The sequence below is a fragment of the Symphalangus syndactylus genome, chromosome 8 (genome assembly GCF_028878055.3).
Source record: "Symphalangus syndactylus isolate Jambi chromosome 8, NHGRI_mSymSyn1-v2.1_pri, whole genome shotgun sequence".
Lineage (NCBI taxonomy): Eukaryota > Metazoa > Chordata > Mammalia > Primates > Hylobatidae > Symphalangus > Symphalangus syndactylus.
This window is the reverse complement of record NC_072430.2, coordinates 132,563,488-132,586,468: the sequence shown is the minus strand read 5'-3', so window position 1 is coordinate 132,586,468 and position 22,981 is coordinate 132,563,488. Positions and strand designations below refer to the sequence as shown.

Below are 22,981 nucleotides of genomic sequence, written 5' to 3'. Positions count from 1 at the left end.
TAGATTTTAAACTATCAAAATAATACTACCTAAGGCAACATTTCAAAAAGAAATGGGTAACAAATAGTAAAGGCCGTAAGAAGTATTCTTACACCAGATGAGTGCACCCCTGGTTGTTCAGAAACTACACATTAAGTAACTGAAAGGTCCTTCTTTCTCTGTCATTTCTTGTTGCATACATCTTGGTCAGCACCCCTGATAATTAGCCCCTCTATTAAATCACAGACAAATCCAAGAGTAGAGTTTTCCAACACAAATATGCTAATTTAGTTAACTTCCTAGCAACTAGGACCAAAAATCATTAGGAAGGAAATTGAAGTTCTTGGACTAAATTAATTTGGGAAATTAACTAAGAGTTTTTATGTATACATGATATTCATGCCTAACATAATGACAAGCCATTGAAATTTGATTATCCATGGAATAAATAATAGCTATATAACCAGACTATTGCTAACATTCTCCTTTTATGTTGCTGTTTGTCATTACTTGCTCAGAATTCAAAGAATGCACACATTTTGTGAATCAGAAATATCATTAAAGAATGAACTAATTTAAATTTTCAATATGCCCTATTTTCATGGAATCCAAAGCAGAGTTAATAGATAGTAGCTTAAACTAAAAAATAACAGAGGGTTTTCTGAACCTCCTGATCCAGGTTAAAACAATTCTTAAGAACTAAGAATTACCTTCCAGTATCAGCGTCCCACACTACAACTGTATGATCAAAAGACCCCGTGATGATTCTGTCTCCTGAGGTGTTAAATGACAAGGAGATGATTTCAGCAGAATGTCCCTAGAAAAAGAGCAGATACTGTCAAGTATACCTGCAGATAAAACAATTTCTGCAAGTGTACAATATCATAGTCTAAAAGGAAAGGCTGGAGAAGGCCGAGCTCTAGGAAAGGAGGTCAGTGGTTGGCTGGGGTGAGGATGGGGAGTGTCTGCACATGGGTAAAGGGTTCTTTTTGGGGTGATGGAAAGGTTTGAAAACTAGGTTTTGGTAATGGCTGCACAATTCTGTGAGTTTACTAAAAATTAGTGACTTACAGCTAGTTCATTTAACTTAATAATGTTGATTAAAACCAAAAGAAAGAGGTTGTATTTGGGGAAACTAGAAGACGTCCTTTACATTGTCTTGGAAACACTACAGAGCAGGGGACTCCATGGGCTAATAACACATGGTGTGCAAAAGTAAACAGTGTATGAAATAAAACTAATTACTTTTAAAAAGGAAATTATTAGGATAACTTGACATGAAATCCATTGACAAATTCCTGCCTTTGGCCTGACTTTCAGCTGGTTACCGTCTAGTGTTAGTGAATTGAACTGTGAGACAATGGGAAGAAACCACTCTCCACAACAGATTCTGGAACTCTGATAAGGGGATCCTGGTTGGAGTACATATATCCCTTGATTCCCTCATTATTTTAGTAAATTAACATAAGTATATTTTTAAATAATATAACAAATTAGAAAAGTTGAATTATAACTTGATTTTTCTGATTGATTTCAAAGGACAAAATGAAATGTAGTTGAATATTCGAATTCTAAGTACGCAAAACAAATGCACTCTCTGGCGCAGACAGGTGCGCCAAGCAGGACTCCTCCCATCGAGTGCTCTTAGGCACTTCTGTAAAAGGAGTCATTTTAGTTGAAAGTGCAGCATTAATGGGGGCCTTTCCCTGCACATTTGCCTGAAAGAAGAGATAGTAATGATTTAAAAAAAAAAAAAAAAAAGAACTGAGAACAGAAAGAGTATACTTACACTAATAATGCTAGATACTCAGATTTAAGAAAGAAAAGCCATTACTTTTATTTTAAAATGGTGATCTTTTTTCCTTCTCAGTCCATGTTTTAACTTTCTTAGAAAAAGCTTTCTGAGAACACAAATCATGTTTTTAAAAACGTATTTATAATTTTGAAAGGACAAGGATACTGAATTTCCCATCCAGCTGTTCCTGCTGATTACAACATAATGTCAGTCTAGTTTTGTTGCTGCGGTGACTCGGGCTGGGGTGGGAGGAAGGGGAGGGTGGGAGGAAGGGGAGAGTGGCAGGTGGCGGGGAGGTGCTGGGCGCATGGTGGTGACACACAAGAGCACGCCCCACCAGCACTCACTCTGTGGGCAGAGCCCTTTGGCCTTTTCCCTTCTGGTCACTTGCCCCTCTGTCATTTCAGACTTTGTGACACAGGATGCTTGAAAGACCAGTGGGCAGAGGAGAGTGTGCTCACAGTCATTGCTTTAAGGATTCTCTTGGCATGGTTCTCCAGTTCTGCCTCTTCCAAAAGTACCAGCCTCCACCTGCTTTCCTTTTAGCCAGAGAGATGGTGATGGGTTCTAAGCTATAGTTTATATGTTTTGCAGACTAAAGTTAGTTAAAATAAAAAGCTCCTTGGACTTCCCCAGCACCTCTACCCAAGTCTTTTGGAAGAGCCAGGAAACCAGTAGGAACACTCTTTCACCTCTACAGTTTGAAAACCAGCAACTCAACAACATCCAACTTAGAGCTCATTTTGCAGCAAAAACACAAATAAGAAGGAACACAAATAACAGGCTTATTAACATTATTGACATACTCTTAAGGTGCAAACCTCCTCGCCATTCTGAATGTCCCACAATTTGGCTGTTGTGTCCATACTTCCAGTCGCCACCAACGTGCTTTGAGGGTTAAATGATAAACACACCTAAATTACATGAAATGGGAGAAATTTTAGGAAGATAGAGTTTCAAAGTGTTAATTATACACAGAAAATCTTCCAGACACAATCACCTTAGCAGATTCAGTCTAATTCTTTGTACAAAACATCAGGTTATGTGTGACCTGCTATCCCCAGGTTGAGTCCTTCAGAGTCCTCCTCTTGAAAAGAGGCTGCTTGTTCACCCACAGCACCCAACTCAGGCTTGGATAGGCACTAGCTCCCTTTGCCACTTCCAGACCACAGAAGAACAAGAACAAAAGTGAAGCCCACCTCCTTTAAGATCTGTGCTATCTGGCTTTCCTTCTCCTTGCTGCTGTCATCACAGTCCTTCCAATCATGGGCCCTCACTCATCAAGAGACTACTGGCTTGTAGTCTCAATGCCAAGTCTTAGGTGGCCTTCACGTGGGCAATCCATCCAGTTCCCCCAGACCCATGCCCCAGACCTCTTCACTAGTCTCTCCCATGGCCACACCATGGACCTTGGTATTATCTTCTCTAGAAGACTCAGCACCAATTCACCAATCCAGGGTCACAATTTCCCTTCCCCCCGCTCCCCCAGATCTTTTATCTTATTGAGACATCTGCCTTTTCTCCTGCTCCATCCTCCCCATTCAACTGACACCCTGGAAGCATCACTCCTGCCAGTATCCTCGACGCTCTTAGTCCCTATCTATCTGATGCACCTTTCATACAAACTCCTAACATTAACTTTTATCAGGCAAGGATTTTATCCAGTCATTCACCTCCCTGCCTCATCACCCAGCCAAGGTAGCTTAAGAGAACTGCACAGAAAGTTACTGGTATTGCTCATTCATGCCTCTGTCCTCAATAGAATCCTCAGCACCATTCCCTACTTTGTTTAAAATGCCTCTGGCTCCATACATTCTCCCATTCCCCATTCTTGCCTCTACTTCCATCCTCACCCCTCCTCAACAGACAACATGGCCTCCTACCACTTCCCTGAGAAAACTCTCCTGTCAGGTAGGAACTTCTCCACTTCGATCTTACTTTGCTTCCCTTCAGTCTCAGATGCAGAGGGATCCTTCCACCCATTCTAAGACCCTGTTCCCTGCACACCTAAGGGAGATGCACCCACTAGCTTTTCCTTCCCTCTAGACTAGATCCTTTTCAGTGGCCTGTAAATATGTTTGAGTAAATCCTCCCTTGATTTTATGTACCCCTCTTAACTACTCTTCTTCCTCCTTTACAACCAAATTTCTTGGGAAACAGTCTACCATCATTTTTGTCCATCTTCTGCTCACTCTTCAACTCTTCTGAAACCACTCTGGCTAAATGTCCAATGCAGGTTTGGCCGGTCATCCCGCTTAACCTCCCTGACATCTGCAGCACTGGCTCCTTTGTTTTCTAGTTTCCATCTCTTTCTTCTTTTTTGTATCATTTGAAGTTCTCTCTTCTCCATCTTCCCAAGATTCTGTCAGTCCCTCTCCATACTCTACCTTTTCCTCTGGGCAATTTCAATTGCTCATTGGTTTCTACTGCCACCCAGATGCCAGTGACTCATGCATCCAAGTCTTTTTCCCAGACCTCACTGCTCAGTTCCAGCCCCAAAGAGCCAACTGCTAAATGGATGCCTCTGTCTGGCTATCATACAGGCAGCTTATATCAATCTAAGACACAAAAGTCATATCGATGCAAACCTGTTCCTCCTCTTTTATGCACAGAATTGGTGAATGGCACTGCTCATCATGCAAGCACAAAATCAGGGAATCCATCCTGGGTTCCCCTTTTCTTTTATGCCTCATAACTACTTAGTAACAAACTTCTACTCACATTCTCTTCATCTATCTTTACAACAGGCCTTCATCATTTTTCACCTGGATTTCAGCAAGATCCCCAACTGGCCGATAACTCTGATTTTACCACCCTCCCATTTCTTTTTCACAGTGCCACAAAAATAATCTTTCCAAAGAGCACAGCTGATCGTACCATCTCCTAGCCAAAAAATCTCAACAGTATGGCATTACCTACAAAATAAAATCCAATTCCTTAGCATAGTATTATAACCTCCTGCATACTATGGCCCTTGCCTGCCTCTCCTACTTTAATTGCTCACACCCTGTGATCTGAATTTGAATGGGCTATAAGTGTACCAAGGCATGGACACTTTTAACCCAGGCAGCTGGGCAGCAGCAGGGATCCTTGCCCATCACCTCTGGCCATGCACAGCAGGCAGCTCCCTTCAGTGTGCTGCAAATCCACATTCACATATTCTGCACATGCCACCACATGGAGGGTCAGGAAGTTCTGCTCTGATCACACAGAGCCACCTGAGTTTCAGGAACACATCACTGTTGCACACCTCTTTTGGGCATTTTCCAGGGCTGCTCGCTCTGCCTGGAATGCACATGCCACCCCTCTGGGAAGTGTTTCCTGAACACCTTTCCTTGGCTCAGGAGGCCACACTGCTCCCTCTGTGTCCACACTGAAATCCCCATCCACTTCTGACACTTACATCTTTCAACTTATCCATTGATGCTTTTACTCCTTCTATTAAATTGTTAGAATTGTGTCTGATTCTCTCAGGTACCCTAAGCATGTAGGCCAGGCCTGCACACATGGTCAATATTTAATAAATATTTATGGGATGGACGTTGTTGACTGTGAAAAAGATGAATGTCTCCCTAGGAATTATATCTAAAGAAAATATTACCCAAAATCTAAAGGAGGGTGGAAAAATGGTCACACTTTAAGGACACACATTATGTTTTTCTTTGACTTTGGGCAAGTTACTGAAGCTTTCAATGCCTCGGTACCCTACTCTGTAAAATGGGGAAATACCTTCCTCTTAAGGTTGCTATGAGGCACAACTAAGCTAATACCTGTCTATGTAAAGGGGCTTATGACAGTGCCTCTCAAACAGCAAGTGCTGTCAAAGGGTCAGTTATGTTTCACTGCAGTATTCCCAGTCACTAGCAAAGTACCTTCAACATAGCATGAGTTCTTTATGGATGAATATACCATGAATTTTTAGGATGAGTGTAAGTAAATTTTACTTCTAAAACAAGCAGCTTGTTTTTGTTCTTGTTTTAAGGTGCACATAAATAAGCAGGATACAGGACCCTTTCCCATCTCCAGGTACTTTCCTTACCCTCAAGATATAATTCCAAGCATTCCACAGTCTGTCCTAGGTATCTTGTTCCTAAGTTCCAGGGGTGGGTGTGGGTGCTAGCACTTGAACACTGCTGGCAGATTGGCTGTCACCAACTATTCACAAAAGCTGTCGCCACTGTGGCTTGCTTTTCCTCCCTCCACTCCTGTATGTTCTTGTTTGCTTTTTCTGGTTCACAGCAGGTATCTTTTTTTTCCAGTGAATATTGAGGTTAAAAGACCCACGACTCTTTGTTATCGATTTCCCTCTTCATCTAATAATAGTTATTAGCACATTCTTTTTATGTCTCTGTTCAATTCAAAAAGTACTGAGCTATATTTCCCCACTGAAAATTATGGGAGAGGTGGTTATATTTTGTTTCCTGCTTTAGCCTTTTCTCTCTTTGACCCTTAAAAGTCTCTATTATTTTTATACTACTACTGCATTGGTAAACTGAGTACCTTCTATTTGTGGATTCTCTTTTGGTATTATCCACTTAAGAGTAACTTCAAAGTATAACAAGGGAAGTGAGTTAAATATCTAAAGAAACATTCTACCTAATGAAGGCCAGAAATGGAGGGAAAGGGGTGATCCCCATTAACAGGCCAAAACATAACTTGGGGATTTGTTAAAATCAGATCAATTTTTCCTTATTTAAATATTTGATTAAAACCATTTAAGGTATTACTAATCATTAGGAGCAGCAGCCTGTTTATTTTTCAGCACTGTCATCTGTTCTTATGGAATGCCAATTATTGCACTAATTGTTATCAGATACATCTCAGAACTGGTCAAGGAAAAGGGCTTCCCGATAGTGAAAGCTGTTTCGAGTATCAGACTATTTAGGCAAATTTGAGCTCTAATGATATACAGAGAACAATCGGCCTAAATATTTAACTATTCCACATAGTAGTTTAAAAATTATTTTAAAAACTGTTCTTATAACTTAATTGACCCTCATTGGGTCAGTACTTTAAAGAAAAGTCAATGAAAAAGAAAAAGTAAGATTGCTTATTATATTTATAAATTTATCATATTACGTGTCTACTTAGTCAATGCAGGGTACAATTCTTTATAGAATCTGCAAGATATTAACTAGAGTAATTTTTAAATTGTATCGATACCACCACATAAATATAGGCAGACTAAAAGCATGGGGTAGAATTTGAAAATTAATTATAAAAGTAGCCCCATTACTTTTATAATAGAATCCTAAAAAGAAATAGCAACATAAAATATAATAATAAGGCCAGGCGCTGTGGCTCCCGCCTGTAATCCCAGCACTTTGGGAGGCCAAGGCCGGCAGATCATGAGGTCAAGAGATCGAGACCATCCTGGATAATAGGGTGAAACCCCGTCTGTACTAAAAATACAAAAAATTAGCTGGGCGTCGTGGTGGGTGCCTGTAGTCCCAGCTACTTGGGAGGCTGAGGCAGGAGAATAGCGTGAACCCAGGAGGCAGAGCTTGCAGTGAGCCGAGATTGCACCACTGCACTCCAGCCTGGGTGACAGAGCGAGACTCCGTCTCAAAGGAAAAATATATATATATATAAAATAAAAAAATAAATAAATTGTTAAATATACTCACTATTTCTGCTGTATGACCCCTGAAGGTATGGTAACATTTTCCTGTTTCTACACTCCAGAGTTTACAAGTTTTATCAAAGGACCCAGTGGCGATTTTGTCACTAAGATTTAAAAGAAATGTGGATTATTAAAAAAAAAGACACATTATAAAATAAACCGAAATAAGATAAGAGATATTAATACATGAGTAAAAAATTTACTTCACTTCTAAAGCTATAAGCAATCTTAAATTTGTTTCAGTGGATAATAAAATAAAAATCTAATTTTTGAGTGGTATCAATTTACACATCTAATTTTAAAGGTTTTATATTAAAGTTATAGGTATATTTGTTTGGGATTATAACAATTTTTAAAATGAGTTTAATGAATGTAGCAAAAGGTTTAGTTTAGAAAATTACTTACAAATTAAAATAAATAATGTATAGTATGAACTGTGTAAACATAGAAAAATTCTGTTAATAAGTATATGGAAAAGAATAACACTGAATGTAAAAGAAAAATGAAAAACGATAAATCCCATTAAAAATACAGTTAATAAGGTTTTGAGAATTTAGACAGTGCTTGTCCTCTTAAGGAAATGCTGGCCAGGCGCGGTGGCTCACACTTGTAATCCCAGCACTTTGGGAGGCCGAGGCGGGCGGATCACGAGGTTAGGAGATCGAGACCACGGTGAAATCCCGTCTCTACTAAAAATACAAAAAATTAGCCGGGCGTGGTGGCGGGCACCTGTAGTCCCAGCTACTCGGAGAGGCTGAGGCAGGAGAATGGCGTGAACCCGGGAGGCAGAGCTTGCCGTGAGCCGAGATTGCGCCACTGCCCTCCAGCCTGGGCGACAGAGCGAGACTCCGTCTCAAAAAAAAAAAAAAAAAAAAAGGAAATGCCTATATTATTCCAGTTGTAAGGGCTTAGAAAGGAAATACAAAGACTTCAGTCACTTTCAACTAAGAGGCTTCTCATATTGACTGGGGGGGCAGGGCTATCATCAACATCTAACAAGCAAGAGTAGATTACCCTGTTTGGCCTTTGATCTTGGAACTAAAACTTTTCTTTTAACCCTGGCTTACATCTGTCTTTTATACCAGCTCTTCAAGATGTTCACCCAATTGGATTATCATTTACGGTACAAGCTCATTTTCCCAAAGTGTAAGAGATCTCACGACCCAACACATATATCCTAAAGCAGACTAGAAATGTATATTTATCCAGACTAACACTGATGCCTTGATTCTCCCCCTTGTCCCAGGACACCCATATTTCTATAGTGTCTACGTGATCTCTCAGACTAAAGCAAAGTGGCACCCTCTTTGTCAATGCTCCAAGGGCAGCTTGTACTGGCAAACACTCACCCACCCAAAGCTTGCTAACAGAGTATCTGACCTGACTTTCTCCTCTGGCTTCCAGCCCAGGGCATTTTACTTCAGCTGCTGATGTCTTCCAATATGTGCTCAAGATAAGCTCAAAGCCCTGTGCTTTTTTTTTTTTTTTCCTTTGAGACAGAATTTTATTCTGTCACCCAGGCTGGAATTCAGTGGTGCGATCTCAGCTCACTGCAACCTCAACCTCCAAAGCTGAAGCAATCCTCCCACCGCAGCCTCCCGAGTAGCTGGGACTACAGGCACATGTCACCATGCTTGGCTAATTTTTGTGTGTGTGTGTGTAGAGATGAGGTCTCACTATGTACATTCTTTATCAATTCCCTCAATTCATTTTTCCATCCTTCCTGACCCTCAAATATATGAGTCTGGAGTTGCTGTTTTTTCTTGACTAATACCTATTCTATCACAAACTGTTCTCTATATCCACATGACACCACATTATAGAAGATATCTCTCATGTCAATGTGTTTGAGAATTACTTTATTGAATCAAAGCTTACTCCTGCCCTAAGGTATAAAGCAGATAAACAGTAAATTGGTTGAAGTTTTTCTTTTCTCTCTTTCTCTCATACACACACACACACACACACACACACACACACACACACACACTCCCTCTTATTCTTTGGTGACTGTGTTGAATTTATGCTACTGAAACCCCAATGACCCCAAAGTGCAATGGGAAACACTGCATTCACGCATACATAAATCATCAGGCGATGATAACTGATTGGACAAGTGGGTTTTTCATCAGGGGCTCTTGGTAGAATTCAGTTGAAGAGTCAAAAAGTATCCCTCACCTCCCCAACAAGAGCAAACTTCATTCTCAGATAGACACCCAAACACATCATGTTTGTTAAGTAGACTATTAAAGGATATGGCATTATGTTATAGAGAATATCCTTTAAATAGCATTGCAATGAAAGTAGGAATTATACCAGATGTAAAATAGTGTCATTTATAATTTCAATAAAATCTTTATCTTTTCATAAGCTGGTATAATAAGGTATTATAAAAACTGTCATTCTCTGGCATATAAAAATGCATAGATCAAAGTTAAATTTTCTAAAACTTAATTGGAACGTTTAATCGTTTTAATGTACCAATTTAAGTTGGTGCCATCACAATTAGCATGTTTCGAAAGGGTATTACATTTTTCAAAGATATTATATTGGCAACCTGGATATCAAGTTTTTTAACTATAGTATAAAATGTCTATTCTAAGTGTATCAAATTTTTATGAAATTCCTCTATTCTTCCTGCCCCTACCCAGGCAATGAGTGTATTATGGTATCATGAGTGTATTATGGTATCATGAGTGTATTGTCATATCCGCATCCTAAATGACCTCCTTGTGTCTTGTTTCTTCTCACATCCAAACCTTCTGACCTCTTATCTCTGCCAGAGCTATCCTTCTATTTAAAACATCACTTCCATTGTTCCACTTTTTGTTCCCAAGCCCTTGATGGCAACTCAGTCCTATAAGACAGAGTTTAAACTCCACTGAATGCTCTGACCTCACATACTTCTGTTTCTCAACATGAAATGCTCACTTCAGAGACTGGCCACTGAGTCGCTGCAGAGACTGGCCACTGAGTCAACACAGAGAGTGGCCACTGAGTGTGCCTGATGAATCCCCTCCTGGAGACACTGAGCTGCTGAGGTCTCTTTGCCCCCTGTGTTCTTTCCACTGCTCACCACCCTCCATTCTTCTGGCATCTGCTTTCGGCTCACACCATCACTAAAGCCACACTGTGACTTTCACCAGGAGAAATCACAGTGATCACTTTCTCGTCTTAATTGTTAAATCATTTACTGTTTTTGTTCTAGTCATCATAACACTATAGTAAATGAACCATATTTATAGACCCAGCTTAATTTATGGAAAACTTCATTTAGCATGTGCAATCATGAAAAAATACATGCCTGTCTAAAAAAGGTATACTACACTAGACATAAATATATATGTATTTGCCAATCTAGAGGCCACTGTCTTTCTTTGACTATGCGTCAGCTAAGTGGAGTTCACCATCTGTCTTTCAGAAATCGTATCAAACCTCTACAATATCTAGTTTTCTTGTCTTGCAAGTGGAATGAGAACTTAAAGAACTTAAACATACGTGCAGAACAATCTGAGTGCAGAATTTTTCTAGATTTTGACAGTGTGCTTTCCAATTGAACATTGATCTCTTCCACAATTTCATTTAGTTGTGAAACAATTTTTCAAAGATTTGCCTTATTTATGCTTCCCTAGAAAAGACCAGCTTTCTTTTCACACTCATATTTTATTGGTTTATGTAATATTTAGTTAAATTACACGTTATGTTACACAATTACAATTGAAAGTACAACCAACATAAGCATATCGGTTGACAAATACAACTAACTCTTGATCAGCTTAGAACCTAACCAGTGGGAGGAGAGTGCCCATTCCAGTGGGTATCTTCATTGCTACAGACGTTCAGGGTGCCATGGGAATCAGCAGTGTGTCATGAGGAAGAATGGAGGACACTGGGTAATCTCCTGTCCATTATCTAGAGGTTGGTTTAAAAATACTTCTGTTGTACTTGGTACTGTTATTTAGCATGTTGCCACACACATTTTTTTCCTGCCTGGCAAGACTGTAAATTAACTTCTAAATGAAGTAAACCATGCTGTGTGTGTATGTCACATTCCCCCAGAGGCACCAGCCCAGAGCTGTGAACATCAGTGGGCAGTGCCTGTCGGAACTCCCAAGGATTTAGAGTCAAGTCTTGCCTGAGCATGAACTCCAGCTCTCCTCTTCACTATCGTGCGATCCTTGGAAGCATACTTGAACATTGTATTCTTATTTTTTTTTTCTTAAAGACAGAGTCTCACTCTGTTGCCCAGACTGGAGTGCAATGGTGCAATCTCAGCTCACTGCAACTGCTGCCTCCTGGGTTCAAGTGATTCCCCTGCCTCAGCCTCCTGAGTAGCTGGGACTACAGGCATGTGCCACCATACATTACATACATTAGCCCAGCTAATTTTTGTATTTTTAGTAGAGATGGGGTTTCACCACGTTGGCCAGGCTGGTCTCAAACTCCTGAGCTCAAGTGATCCACCGCCTCGGCCTCCCAAAGTGCTGGGATTACAGGCGTGAGCCACTGCACCCAGCCTTAAACCTTGTATTCTACATGAGGATAGTGATAGCTAACCCAAAGACCCTTTTAAGCTTTGAAGGAGGTATTTAAAAGGCTTCCAAAGCACATACCAAGCACTCAATAAATTTAGACCTCTTGTCTTCTTCCCTTTCTCCCCAAGCAGATGGATGGATGAATAAATGAATTAATAAACAAATAAGTGAAGGGATGAACACACCCGTAAGGATTGTTGAATGCTATGGCATAAACCACATTCTTGTGGCCCTCCAAGGTGTTCAGCTCCTCTCCAGACGCAGTTTCCCAGAGCTTGCACGTCCAATCGTAGCTTCCTGTGATAAAGCTAACACAAGGAATATAAACACGTTGCAGGGAAGAATGGCAGTGTGTTAATAAAGACTTCGTGTTTTACCTGAAGGATAATAACTCTATTTATTATGCTGTTTGTTTGTTTGTTTGAGAGAGAGTCTCGCTCTGTCACTCAGGCTGGAGTGCAATGGCGTGGTCTCGGCTCACTGCAACATCTGCCTCACAGGTTCAAGCAATTCTCCCGCCTCAGCCTTTTGAGTAGCTGGGATTACAGGCACCTACCACCACGCCTGGCTATATTTTTGTGTGTGTTTTTGGTAGAGATGGGGTTTCACCATGTTGGCCAGACTGGTCTTGAACAACTGACCTTAGGTGACCCGCCCGCCTCAGCCTCCCAAAGCGCTGAGGTTACAGGTGTGACACACCACGCCTGGCCTATTATGCTTTTTACAGTGGAAATCATCTGTGCAAAACAAAAAGTTAAATTGAGAACAATGTCTAAATTGTGATATATTCCATTGTTCCCCCCCAACCCCCACCCCACCCCCAAGACAGAGTCTTGCTCTGTCGCCCAGGCTGGAGTACAGTGGTGCCATCTCAGCTCACTGCAACCTCTGCCTCTGGGGTTCAAGCGATTATCCCGCCTCAGCCTCCCAAGTAGCTAGGATTAGAGGCATGCCACCACACCTGTCTAATTTTTTTTTTATTTTTAGTAGAGACAGGGTTTCACCGTGTTGGCCAGGCTGGTCTCCAACTCCTGACCTGATGATCTGCCCACCTCGGCCTCCCAAAGTGCTGGGATTACAGGCGTGTGCCACCACACCTGGCCTATATTCTGTTTAATAAACAAATGAATGGTTCCTTTAACATAGCTATTCTCCTACAGGAATAGTGAATAGAGTATAATGTAAAATAGCAGCATCTTAATCATTCGTTCAATATTCAATTAGGAAAGAGACTTTCTCTCTAAAGTATCTCTGAAATCAAAATATTGCTTCAAAAGTATAACAAAAATATATTTCCCCAGCACAGAAAACAATCTACAAAATTGAAAAGCCTGTCTGAATGTCAAGTGGCAACAAGAAAATGTGAAGAAAAGTCTAATAGCAAAACTCAACTGAACAGGCAGGTTGACAAGACAAGGTATCTTTGATTCTCTCCTAGGTATTTTCCTTCTACCATCTTCTGCCACAGACTTCCTCTACTTTTGGAAAGATGCAAACTCACATTTGCAACTATACACATACATACTGTGGATAATTTTATGGGTTGAAATATATGCCCTCAAAATTTTTATGTTGAAGTCCTAATCCCCCAGAACCTTAGAATGTGAATTTATTTGGAAATAAGGTCATTGCGGATATAATTATTAATAATTAAGTTAGGGCTGGGCGTGGTGGCTCACGCCTATAATCCCAGCACTTTCGGAGGCCAAGTTGGGCACATCACCTGAGGTCAGGTGTTTGAGACCAGGCTGACCAACATGGAGAAACCCCATCTCTGCTAAAAATACAAAAAATTAGCCAGGCATGGTGATGGGCACCTGTAATCCCAGCTACTCAGGAGGCTGAGGCAGGAGAATCGCTTGAACCAGGGAGCTGGAGGCTGCAGTGAGCCGAGATTGCGCCACTGCACTCCAGCCTGAGCAACAAGAGTGAAACTCCACCTCAAAAAAAAAAAATAGTTAAGTTAGGATGAGATCATGTCGCAGTAGGATGGGCCCTAATTCAATACATCCTTATAAGAACGGGCCATATAGACACAGACACGCACAGGGAAAACCATGTGAAGATGAGGACAGAGCTCAGGGTGATGCTTCTCCACACCAAAGATTGCCAGCAAACCACCAGAAGCTACAGGAGCTGTGGAACAGCTTCTTTCCCATGGCCTCAGAAAAAACTGACCCTGATGACACCTTGACATCTGACCTCTAACCTCCACAACTGTGACACAATACATTTTGGTTGTGTAAGCCACTCAGTTTGTGCTACTTTATTATGGAAGCCCTTAGCAAACTGCTTATTTTATGTCTATTTTATGTTTATTTTATGTCTGTAGGTCAAGAGGAGACTTCTCCTTCATCTCTCCTACCTAGCACGTCAGCTCCCAAGCTGATCACAGCCATGCTCTCAACAGACTTGAAGTTGCTGTTCGCCATACCCCAAATCACTGACCCAGATGGAGAATGTCTGCTCTGAATAGACTGATCACAACCAATCAACTTAGACATGAGGCCACCCTGCCCAACTCATTCCTGAGTTGAGTCCTTCAGCAGCTACATTTGCTGAGAACCCAATGTGCCTCCCATTCACTGCAGCACAATATGACAGAAAACTCAGATTAGAAGAGTGGGAGAAAGGGCTTATATTTCTCCTCAGTATCCAAGAGGGTACTGAAATCAGAAAAATGAATATATTATGTACTTAGCTAACTGGAATCTTTGATAAATAAACACAGAAATTTGTTTCATTGCTAAAAATTAGACATAAAAAAAGAATCTTACCATGAGCCCGATTTGTTAAGTGCAACATTAGTCAGTGGCAATATATGTGCTTTGAGAACCTTCAGTGAAAGAAAACACCATTTTTTAGTCTCAAACCAAACTAAATTTGTTAGTTATAAGTTCAAACCAATGAAGACATTCAATTTTGTCTTAATTATACATCAGAAATGGGCAATATCTGATTTACCTTTAGACAGTGCTCTGTGGTATCTTATTGATAGCACTAATTTGTAACATTTTCTTTTACATATGGCATATGGTTTTGTATATATGTATAAACTGGGTATATAGGCAATACACTAAATATGTTTCAATAAAGATTTGACAATGTATTATGATTTTATGAGTCCTGAAGCTCCTTTAGTGTCAGAATATGCCTTCTTTCTCTTTCAATCTCTACATCTAACATACAGTGAATGTTTAATGAATATTTATTGAATGCATGCATATACATAAATTGGACAATCTATTAAGAGTGATTGGCTGGGCTGGGACAGTCCCAGTTATGTCTGTTACCAAAATGTAACTATTAATAGCATCTACTTTCACTATCAAAAATGTTCCCTTTGGAGAATAAATTGAGACATGCTAGTTATACAGCTCATATTTGAAATTAAACAGTGCCACCTACTGGACAAAGAAATGTTACAAGACTACAACATCCTCTTCCAGAAACGAATGCCTGGGTATTTTATACCAGGTGAGTCTATAACTAACAATTATATGTTATTATCATAATTATATTTAAATCATAAAAGATAAAAGCAGTGTAATATGAAGTAATTCTAAGATAATGACAAAGGAAAATTAAAAGCTTTGCTTGAAGTACTAAACGACTATATTTGCTATATTTATCATCAAAAAACTATTTAAAAAGCATATTTACATCACATTAAAATTATATGTCATACAAATAAATAATTTACTGAAATATGGTTTAGTTCACATGAAAGCAGAAAATATGAAATGTTGATTTGTCATAAAACACAACTTCTTAATGTTACTTTAACTAGAAAAAAGCTTTAGTTATTCCATAACTTAAAACTATATTAATAATAATAACCCTTTAAATTTATCATTATATGAAGAGCTGAAATCTTTATTTAACCTCTCAAGAAATAAGTGCTTTGGATTTCACTCATTCATTTAACAAATAATTATTGGGACAATCTTAGCAAACATATGTGAGGCATTACAATCAATCACTGACATGCATTTTTCATGAAAAAATATTTTTAGGGAAAGAAAAATTAATAAAATAGCAATCATTTCGCTGAAATTCTTCTATCTGATTTTTTTAAAATCCATTACCTTAAAAAGATAGAATGTGTGATTGCTGTGCTGGCCGAGTTTCTCTTGTAACCTCTGTATCAAAAGTTTGACTTGCTCTGTTCGTGAAGCTGTGAGTAGAGGTTCTGCCTTCTGGATTTCTTCTACTAAAGCACTGACATCAGTACTGAAATACAACCAAAAAAAAGTTTCGTTTATGTCAAAATTTGCATATACCTTTATTACATGAAGAATTGATTGTATTGCTTCATGAAGCACATTTATAAAATGTCAAAAACACCGTTATCTTTCCCAAGAGATATCTGGGGGTGGGGCGGGGAGGATCATACAAATCAGTAAATAGGTGATGACAGGAAAGCAAGAAGCTTGGAATTTCTAAAACACATTTTTCCAAAGCTGAGGCTTGTTTCGTGGAGGGTGTGCCAAGAGTCTAATGTTCTCACCTAGTGTTGTGGTTTGAATGTTTGCATACACTCTAAAATTCATATTGAAACGTGTTCACCAATGTCACAGCATTAAGAGGTGCGGCCTGAATGGGTAATTAAGTCACAATGTTGGAGCCCTTCTGAATGGGATTAGAAGCCCTGATAACAAGGCTTGACAAAGGGAGTTCATCCCTTTTGCCCGTCTGCCCTCTGCCATGTAAAGACGCAGCATCAAGGTGCCCTCCTGGAAGCAGAGTGCAACCCTCATCAGACACCAAACCTGTGGGGGCCTTGATCTTGGATTTCTCAGTCAGAACTATGAGAAATAAATAACCCTGTCTCAGGTCTTTTTTGTTACAGCAGCACAAAACGACTGAAGACACCTAGGAAGGCCTAGTCCATACTAGTTCTGAACATGAACTCTTTTACTTTCTTTCCTGTTGCTTTTGAATGAACATGTATTGAATGTTCCCAGCATCATACTTTTCACTTTACATATGTTCTCTTATTTAATCCTGTAACAATCTGCTAATGTAATGCTTTTATCATAATTATTTTAGAGATGAAGAAACTGAGGTTCAGAAAGATTAAAGTATTTTAAGAAAAGAGAAAAACGCCTAACCATAAATTTAAAGCATCATAAGACTAATATTAATATTTATTATAGACTAAAATATTGTTTCCCTGAAAGATAACTGCTCTGAAAAATATACAGATAGATTCAAATTTTCTCTAGCATTCAAATAATTCATAGAAATTCTGAAAAATGTTGCTGGTACAGAATACTATTTGTTCAAAAAAAGGTATCAATGTATATACACCATGAAGCATCCAAAAAAGAGCCATTTTACAAATCATGTCACACACATGTCTAGAAGATGCACTATGCAGGTTCCCCCACCTTTAAGAAAGAACTCAGGCCCAGAGTCAGGGTTGGAGCTTTGTTGCCTGACAGCTTCTAGCTGCAGCTCTTTCAGGCTGTACCTTGGCATTCCAGGCCAAGGCTGCCTCTTCTCTGGTGGCTCTCTGTCCACAGCTGAGCAGGGGCAGAGCAAGAGCCTGGCCGTTTCTCCCTGTGAGGCACTCCTCTAGCTGGCAAGTTTTGCTCCTGAGATCCTCCAGATTGGCAGAGATTCTGTTGTCCCACCTCCTTCTGATCTTGCTTCTGCTTCATGTCCTGGACTGTCACAAGTGTCACTGCCCAATAAACCTTTGACTCACCCACCTCTGTCTCAGTATCCACTTCCCATGAAAGTGGCCCCTGATAAGTATCCCCCTCTTCACCTTATCAACAAACATTAAGCTCCAGTTTTGTGCAAGGCACTGAGCTAGGAACCCGCTCATTCAATTGACATTTATTGAGTTGGTACTATTGCTTTAGCACTGGGCGTGTAAAAGACATGGCCCCAGCTCTCAAGAAACATAATCTATTAGAGTAGGAGTGAATATTTTGAACAAAAATGAACCGGGGACCGTCCGTAATGATGACTTGGATAAACCCTGAGATATTCCATTGTCAAAAAGATAATTAATTTCATAACAATTAAAAGGGTAAAAATGCCCCTTTGAAAAGTTTTCAACAACTTGTATAAAAATAGATTTCCTCGCAAGATCCAAATTGACCAGAGAATCTAAACGCTCCAACCCTGCAGGATTTTCATGCAATAATTCCAGCATGTCATCTATGGTGCCAGTGTTTTTACAGGCACAATACTTCCAGATTCTTGCACAAAACTAGAAATAAAATTCACACTTTTTTGAGACATTTATTTACTTTCTCATGTCACCGAAAGGTCATGTTTATGAGTGGCTACACCTTATATCTCCTCAGGAAAGCACAGCACGATTGAGTGACTATAGTTAATATGAAGACCTTCAAAGTGTTGAGTGCATGGATTCACAGCCTGCAAGTCCTTTTTGAAATCACCTCATAATTCATACTCTTTAGATATAAAAATCTGCGGTTTTGCAGAATGTCTAGCTAGAGGTTATTCTCTCATATAGAAGCTTATCTGTACCACTTGTGTGATGTTCTATGTTGTACAAGTTGTTTCTCAAACTAGACAAAAAGCCTATCAAGTGTAGGGATTATGATTAATATCTTTATAGCCTCTTATAGAATCTAACCCAGATTAGATTTCTTACGTATGTGTCGAAGGTACATATACATAATTGCTGACTAAATAAACGAATGTCTCACCAAGAAACTTCCTGCATGCTAGCATAATCACACAAATCAATAACATGTTCCATTTGCAAAAATTACAGGTTGGGTTTGATATTTGGCCTCAGCTTTCCTGAAAATAACAAAGATTGTTGTATTCAATGACACTATCTGTGCCACTGTTTATTCTTTGATTTTAAAAAAATATCTGACAAAGGGCTAATATCCAGACTCTACAATGAACTCAAACAAATTTACAAGAAAAAAACAAACAACCCCATCAAAAAGTGGGCAAAGGACATGAACAGACACTTCTCAAAAGAAGACATTTATGCAGCCAAAAAACACATGAAAAAATGCTCATCATCACTGGCCATCAGAGAAATGCAAATCAAAACCACAATGAGATACCATCTCACATCAGTTAGAATGGCCATCATTAAAAAGTCAGGAAACAACAGGTGCTGGAGAGGATGTGGACAAATAGGAACACTTTTACACTGTTGGTGGGACTGTAAACCAGTTCAACCATTGTGGAAGTCAGTGTGGCGATTCCTCAGGGATCTAGAACTAGAAATACCATTTGACCCAGCCATCCCATTACTGGGTATATACCCAAAGGACTATAAATCATGCTGCTATAAAGATACATGCACACGTATGTTTACTGCGGCACTATTCACAATAGCAAAGAGTTGGAACCAACCCAAATGTCCAGCAACGATAGACTGGATTAAGAAAATGTGGCACATATACACCATGGAATACTATGCAGCCATAAAAAATGATGAGTTCATGTCCTTTGTAGGGACATGTATGAAACTGGAAAACATCATTCTCAGTAAACTATCGCAAGGACAAAAAACCAAACACCGCATGTTCTCACTCATAGGTGGGAATTGAACAATGAGAACTCATGGACACAGGAAGGGGAACATCACACTCTGGGGACTGTTGTGGGGTGGGGGGAGGGGGGAGGGACAGCATTAGGAGATACACCTAATGCTAAATGACGAGTTAATGGGTGCAGCAAAACAACATGGCACATGGATACATATGTAACAAACCTGCACATTGTGCACATGTACCCTGAAACCTAAAGTATAATAATAAAAAAATAAATAAAAATTAAAAAAATATATCTATTGACTACCTTCTTTGTGCCAAGCACCTGAAATAAGACTTGGACCCTCCATAGACCATCAGCCTCTGAGCCATGCCCCATCCCCACCCTAGACAGGTGCTCCCAGAAACATCAAACCTCGCAAGTGGCGGCAACTCCAGGAAGAAGAGAGCCCCTCTCTCATCAGCTATGATGCCAAGTGGACTCATTATAAAACTAGAGAGCAGCCCATATAAGAAAGCTCCTTTGCTTACAGTCTCAGGCCACAAACCTAAAACACAACATTTTTGTTTTGTTTCTTTCGTGATTTTTCACCCATTGACATTATTTTCACCTTATCTGAACTTAGGCTCTCACAGGATAATCACTAACCTGACTCTCTCTTGAAGTAGGATTTTTGTTTGTTTGTTTGTTTACAAAGACAGGGTCTTGCTATTTTGTGTTGCCCGGGCTGGTCTCAAACTCCTAGCCTGAAGTGATCCTCCTGCTTTGGTCTCCCAAGATGCTGGGATTACAGGTGTGAGCCACCACACTTGGCCTTGGCCTTGAAGTGGAGTTTTGTATGAGATTTCTTTTCTTTTTTTTTTGAAGACAGAGTCTCACTTTGTCGCCCAGGTTGGAGTACAGTGCCGCGGTCTCAGCTCACCGCAACCTCTGCCTCCGGGGTTCAAGCAATTCTCCTCCCTTAGCCTCCTGAATAGCTGGAACTACAGGCATGCACCACCATGCCTGGCTAATTTTTGCATTTTTAGTAGAGATGGGGTTTCCTCATGTTGACCAGGCTGGTCTCGAACTCCTGACCTCAAGTGACCCTGCTGCCTCAGCCTCCTAAAGTGCTGAAATTACAAGTGTGAGCAACCGCGCCCGGCTATTTGCGTTAGATTTCCTAAAGAGAATGAACTCCGGGCATTATTACATCACAAGCGGTTTCCTCTGGGCTCATACCAAGCTTCAGTAATAGAGATTAGGTCTCCCTCTTCTGCCCCATGACAATTAATGAGGAGGAACATATGCAGTCAGCCCTATGAAGTATTTAATAAGAAAATAACAGGCTCAGTAATATTCTTAAAACTCAGTAACAAGTACTTCTCAAAAATGTAAAGGTCACTGGCTGGGCGCAGAGAATCGCTTGAACTCAGAAGGCGGAGGATGCAGTGAGCCGAGATCGGGCCACTGCACTCCAGACTGGGCAACAAGAGCAAAACTCTGTCTCAAAAAAAAAAAAAAAAAGGGAAAAAAAAGAAAGAAAGAAAGGTCAGCAAAAATAAGGGAAGTCTGAGAAACGGTCGCAGCTTAGGGAAGCTTAAGGACACACGATGGCTAAATGTCATGTGGGATTCTGGATGGAATCCTGGAACAGAAGAAAGGAATTAGGGAAAAACTAAGAAAACCTGAATAAAGTGGGCCTTAGCTAATAATTATGTATCAAACTGGTTCATCAATCCTAATAAATGTACCTCACTAATCTGAGATATTAACATGAGGGGAATCTGGTGTGGAAACTCTACCTTCACAGCCTTTCTTTTTTTTTTTTTTTTTTTGAGACGGAGTCTTGCTCTCTCGCCCAGGCTGGAGTGCAGTGGCGCAATCTCGGCTCACTGCAAGCTCCGCCTCCCGGGTTCACGCCATTCTCCTGCCTCAGCCTCTCCGAGTAGCTGGGACTACAGGCGCCTGCCACCACGCCCGGCTAATTTTTTGTATTTTTAGTAGAGACGGGGTTTCACCGTGGTCTCGATCTCCTGACCTCGTGATCTGCCCGCCTCGGCCTCCCAAAGTGCTGGGATTACAAGCGTGAGCCACCGTGCCCGGATTATAAACTAAAAGGTTTAATTTTTTTAAGACCTTAGAAAAAAAGAAAAGAGCAATGACCCTTTTCCCACTTCTTCATTCAGCAAGAGCCTCAGGTACAACTCCCTGAAACAAACAGAAACTAACACACCACAGAAGAACAATTTTTTTAAAATAATGTATTATCTGCAGTTTACGCAGCTCATCCACACATCACTGTGTGTCAAGGCTGCCCAGTGAACATTTACTTGTTGAAGCCTACAGCTTACTTACCTGGGACCAAGATCAAGCAAATCTATGGACTTAGTCTTTAATTCTCCATGTTTTTCATATTCCAACATAATTCCTATAGAAATAAACAAACATGTTATAAAACACGATGACCACTATGTCAAAAGTTAACCTACCTTGCCACAGTTTTTTCCATTTTTATTTTTAAAATTTTTAATTTTTTAACAAAAAATAAGCAGTGATAACTAGTTCCAAAACAAGATCATGTAGCCACACTTTTCCCCGGTCCTTCCCTCTAAATATTACTAAATACCCTTGAAATTGTCCAACAGACAATGGTAAAATAATAGAAAGTTGGATGGAAGAAGGTAGACTGGCTATAGGTTTCAGGGCTTGAGGAACGACTACATGGTGAGATTCCTGGATTTTCTTTTTATCCCCGCACCCCACACCCCAAAACTAGGACAAGAGGGCCCTAATCCCTGCCCCACAAATGGGGCCCTTGCAAGCAGTTTGATCCCCCAGTGGAAGCTTGGGGCTGTTCTAGTTCCCACTGCACATGCTGGGCCCCAGCAGGCAGTTGGATCTGGCTGCAGCCCCATCAACAAAGTCCTGGGACCTCCCAGACCCCACTCCACAGCCAGGCCATTGGTGGATGGTCCTATCCACTTGCAAAAGGGGCAACGGTGACATCCAGGGATGTCTCATACCTCACTCCACAACCAGGCGCTGAGGCAGCCTCAGCAAAGTCCTGCGTCTCCCTGCCTTCCAGCCAGCAGCATAATCAGGCCGGGAAGTGACCAGGAAGGTCACTCAGTGACAGCAGGCCCACTAGGGAAGCACCTTCTGCCCCCTGCAGGTGGCGCCAGCAGTGACTGAGCAGGAGCCTTAGCAGTACCCTAAAAAACAAAGGACAGTAACATTGCAAGGGCCTAGGGAACTACACTGACACCGTTGGAACTAACGCCCGCAAAAGTAGCCCAAGAGCACATATGCCAAATCTAAGCAGATTTCGCCAAATTAGAAGGTTTAGATAGGATCAAGGATCCCCGTAATAATCAAAATGTCTAGGATATAATTTTTTAAAAATCACCTATTATACCAAGGACAATCAACAAACACCAATACCAAGATGAATCAGAGGTTGGAATCATCTGACAAAGACTTTAAAGAAGATACTATAAAAATCCTTCAGTAATCATTTACAATTTCACTTGAAACAAATGAAAAAATGGAAAATCCCAGAAAATA

General features: G+C 40.4%; 1 protein-coding gene across 3 annotated transcripts in view; it reads right to left on the bottom strand.

Annotated features, from left to right (window-relative positions):
- DAW1 (dynein assembly factor with WD repeats 1) overlaps positions 1 to 22,981 on the bottom strand; it is a 55,095-nt gene that overhangs the window by 19,414 nt on the left and 12,700 nt on the right. For 2 of the 3 annotated variants that reach the window (XR_008659276.1, XM_055287871.1), the window contains exons 2-8: positions 21,773 to 21,845; positions 16,021 to 16,165; positions 14,710 to 14,768; positions 12,118 to 12,240; positions 7,402 to 7,501; positions 2,581 to 2,688; positions 690 to 796 (exon numbers count right to left, since the gene is read on the bottom strand). Coding sequence is in view for 2 of the 3 variants with exons in the window: in XM_055287871.1 (XP_055143846.1) it covers positions 690 to 796; positions 2,581 to 2,688; positions 7,402 to 7,501; positions 12,118 to 12,240; positions 14,710 to 14,768; positions 16,021 to 16,165; positions 21,773 to 21,845 (715 nt within the window). In the remaining variant the exon portion in view is untranslated. The remainder of the gene's footprint in view (positions 1 to 689; positions 797 to 2,580; positions 2,689 to 7,401; positions 7,502 to 12,117; positions 12,241 to 14,709; positions 14,769 to 16,020; positions 16,166 to 21,772; positions 21,846 to 22,981) is intronic. The other variant, XM_055287872.1, reaches the window with a different exon arrangement.